This window comes from Protobothrops mucrosquamatus, unplaced genomic scaffold (genome assembly GCF_001527695.2).
Source record: "Protobothrops mucrosquamatus isolate PMUCROS unplaced genomic scaffold, P.Mucros_1.0 scaffold6210, whole genome shotgun sequence".
Taxonomy (NCBI): Eukaryota; Metazoa; Chordata; class Lepidosauria; order Squamata; family Viperidae; genus Protobothrops; species Protobothrops mucrosquamatus.
The window spans coordinates 27946-30769 of NW_015392041.1; the positions used below are offsets into that span (position 1 = coordinate 27946).

Below are 2824 nucleotides of genomic sequence, written 5' to 3' on the forward strand. Positions count from 1 at the left end.
TCTGCCCCCAATTGAGGAACCTTCCCAGATATGAAGAGGGAAGCGATTTGGCTGCAGGTGGAGCTGAGTCTGTGACCTAAAGTGGGGTTTCCAGGGGGGCTTTTCTCTCAGACCCCCAAAATTGGATGAACAAATGACTCTGAATAAAGAATAAAAAGAACTAAAAGAGGGACAGGGCCCAGCAGACGAAAGAGCCTTCCCTGATTCCCTTTTCCAGACCTTTGGAAGTTCACTTTTTATCCTAAAATCCCAAAGGTCCCAGAGGTGAAGGGAGCCCCTCCCCCATTCCTGGGCTTCCGGATAGGGGTGAAAGGGGGGCTCTGGGGCTTTGCTTGGGGGGCACAGAGGAGGAGGCAGCCGTGGGGCTGGTAGGCCTCCTGAAGCCCCCCCCCTTTTAATTTACTACTGCATTTTAATCATTCTTGTCTTTTAAATCCTATAGATTATTTTGGTGGTTTTATATTTTATGGGTATACCATGCAAAGTCCCTCTGTGTGAGAGATGGTTTTAAAAGTTGATAAGTAAATCAATATATTATTGATTTATTAATATAAAATATTATATTAAAATATTATATAGTGTATAGATTATATTGAAATATATCTATATACTGGGCAAGAGGAATCTTTCCTGGATTCTTACCCGCCCACCAGAAAAAAGTATAATATTTCGTATAATATTCTGGAAAGAAGTTTTTCTTGGTAGGAGAAACTTTGGACTGTGGGAAGAGAAGGAAGATGATGGGACTGATGGGAAGGAGAGGAATCTATTTCTTCTCTTTGGCATGTTTAATTGTCATCGTTGTAGAATTTCAAACTTTTTAATGGTAATTTATTTTTTAACCTTATTTTTGATACATTTTTATTTAGGGGTGATGTTATATCCTACGCCATCCAGATCCCCGCTTTGAGGGAGGGGAAGGGATTAGGAGTATCAATAAATAGCAATAAATACTAATGAATAAATTTCGTAGATCGGAGAGCAGAGAATACATAAGGGGTAAATCTTTATCCGGGAGAGCCCTAATAAATTAAATGAAAAGGGGGGGTCCCTGCATTCCCCCCCATGGAACTCCTCCTCCCCCACTCACCTCTCCGGCCAACAATGTGGTCGGCCTGGAGACCCTCGTAGTTGTATCGGCAGGAGGAATCCACTCGGGCCTTCAGGTACTGCATGTAGATCTTATCGCTGTTCCACTTGTCCACATCGGGCTGCCCCAACGGAGTGACGGCCACGTATTTCCCGAGGTCGCTGTCGAAGTAGTCGATCTCCTGCCGGTCGTAGATGTACCGGTCCAGGAACCGCACCCGCTGCGTCCCGTTGAAGAAATGGCACTCGGACTTCTGCTGGACCAGGAAATGGGCTGCGGGGGGGGAGCAGAAAGAGGAAAGCCCTCAGGAGGGACTCCAGGGCCCATGGTTCCCAGAGGCTACTAGAGGAGGGGCGGAGAGACGGGAAGGCGGAGCGACGGGAGACCTGCTGAGAGGGACTGCCAGAAGGCGCCCCCTGGAGGAGGGATGTGCAACCGTCGGTCCCAGCGGGATTCCCCCTTGTTGGGGGTCTGGAGTGGGAAGAAAAATGAGGGAGGGGAGGAGAAAGAGCTTCCCGAGGGACCCCCCTCCATCTCCCCAGGGTGGAAAAAGGCAGGCAGAAGTTCAGCCGGTCCAGGCCTCCGTCTGTCTGCAGGGAACGCTGGATCCCGGTGGGACCTCTTCCCCCCCCTTCCCAAAACGGCAGGAAATATGGGGGGAGGGAAGAGACCCCCCCTCTGGGCTGGAGGGAAAATAATATCCAAGCTTCTCTCTCCCTCTTCCTTTGGGGAGCAGAAGGGAAGGGGGCCACAATCAGGATACCCACACCCATGCTCCTGGGCTCTCCCCGCCCTTCAAGCCCCACCTTCCCTGTTCCCCCCCATCTTCAGCCCTATGAGCTGCCTTTGGATGCTTTTCGAGGCCTCTTTCCTGTCCCCCTCCCAAATAGACGCCCCTGCAGCCCCCCAAGGCCACCTGAAAGGGAAGGGCTCCAGCCCCCTTCACTAAAGGGGGAGTTTAGAGAAACAACTCAGATCCCCCCCAATATCTCCCCCAATAGAAGCGGAGAAGGTGAGGGAGGGGAAGATTTTCAGTCTTGGGGACTGCAGCTTTAGAGGAGTGTCCAGGGGGGTTGTGGACTTCCTTTTGCACCCCCTCCCACGAATCTGAACCACCATCCCCATTTCTCTATGTGCCTGCAGGGGTGGACTAGATGCCCCTTTAAGCTCCCTTAAGGCCCCCCATGGGGCTGGGTCAGCGGAGACTTCAGAAGGGTCGAGGGGAGCCAGGGGGGGTCTCTCCGGAGAGTCTCCCTCCTCCAGGTCTCGCTTGGCCCAAAGGGGCTTTTCCAAAAGGCAAGTGGACTTTCCTGGGTTTTCCCTTGAAGACGTTTCGCTTCTCATCCCAGAAGCTTCTTCAGTTCTGACTGGAGGGTGGAGGGTGGAAGGATTGATATTCCTTGCTGTCATTTGGTCATTTTGAAAGTCGGTCACTGGTTCTCTGAGGGGCCTTGAGGACCCCCAGGAGTTTATCTGGGCCCTCAGAGTCCCCTGAATTGGGGGGCACAAAGGGGTGGGGAGCCTTCCTGGGGCTTCTGAAAGGACCCTGTCGTAGGCAGGAGATGGGGGGGTCCTTTCCCTCCCCCTCTGTTGAGGGAGGCCTGCTCAATTTTGATCTAGATGGCTTGGGGATCTGGGGATCCTGGGGAGAAGGGAACCCCCAGATTCCCTAGTTATCCCCCAAATTTTCTCCCCTCCTGCAACTTCCCTCCTACTAGCTGCCTTTGCGTGATT

The 2824-nt window shown here is 52.1% G+C and overlaps 1 protein-coding gene across 1 annotated transcript in view; it reads right to left on the reverse strand.

Moving 5' to 3' along the window:
• The window catches only part of LOC107300137 (H-2 class II histocompatibility antigen, E-S beta chain-like), a gene marked incomplete at its 3' end in the record, with an annotated part of 24864 nt that overhangs the window by 18883 nt on the left and 3157 nt on the right, over positions 1 to 2824 (reverse strand). The window contains exons 2-3 of the mRNA XM_029286942.1: positions 1477 to 1561; positions 1091 to 1363 (exon numbers count right to left, since the gene is read on the reverse strand). Of these exons, the coding sequence (XP_029142775.1) occupies positions 1091 to 1363; positions 1477 to 1561 (358 nt within the window). The remainder of the gene's footprint in view (positions 1 to 1090; positions 1364 to 1476; positions 1562 to 2824) is intronic.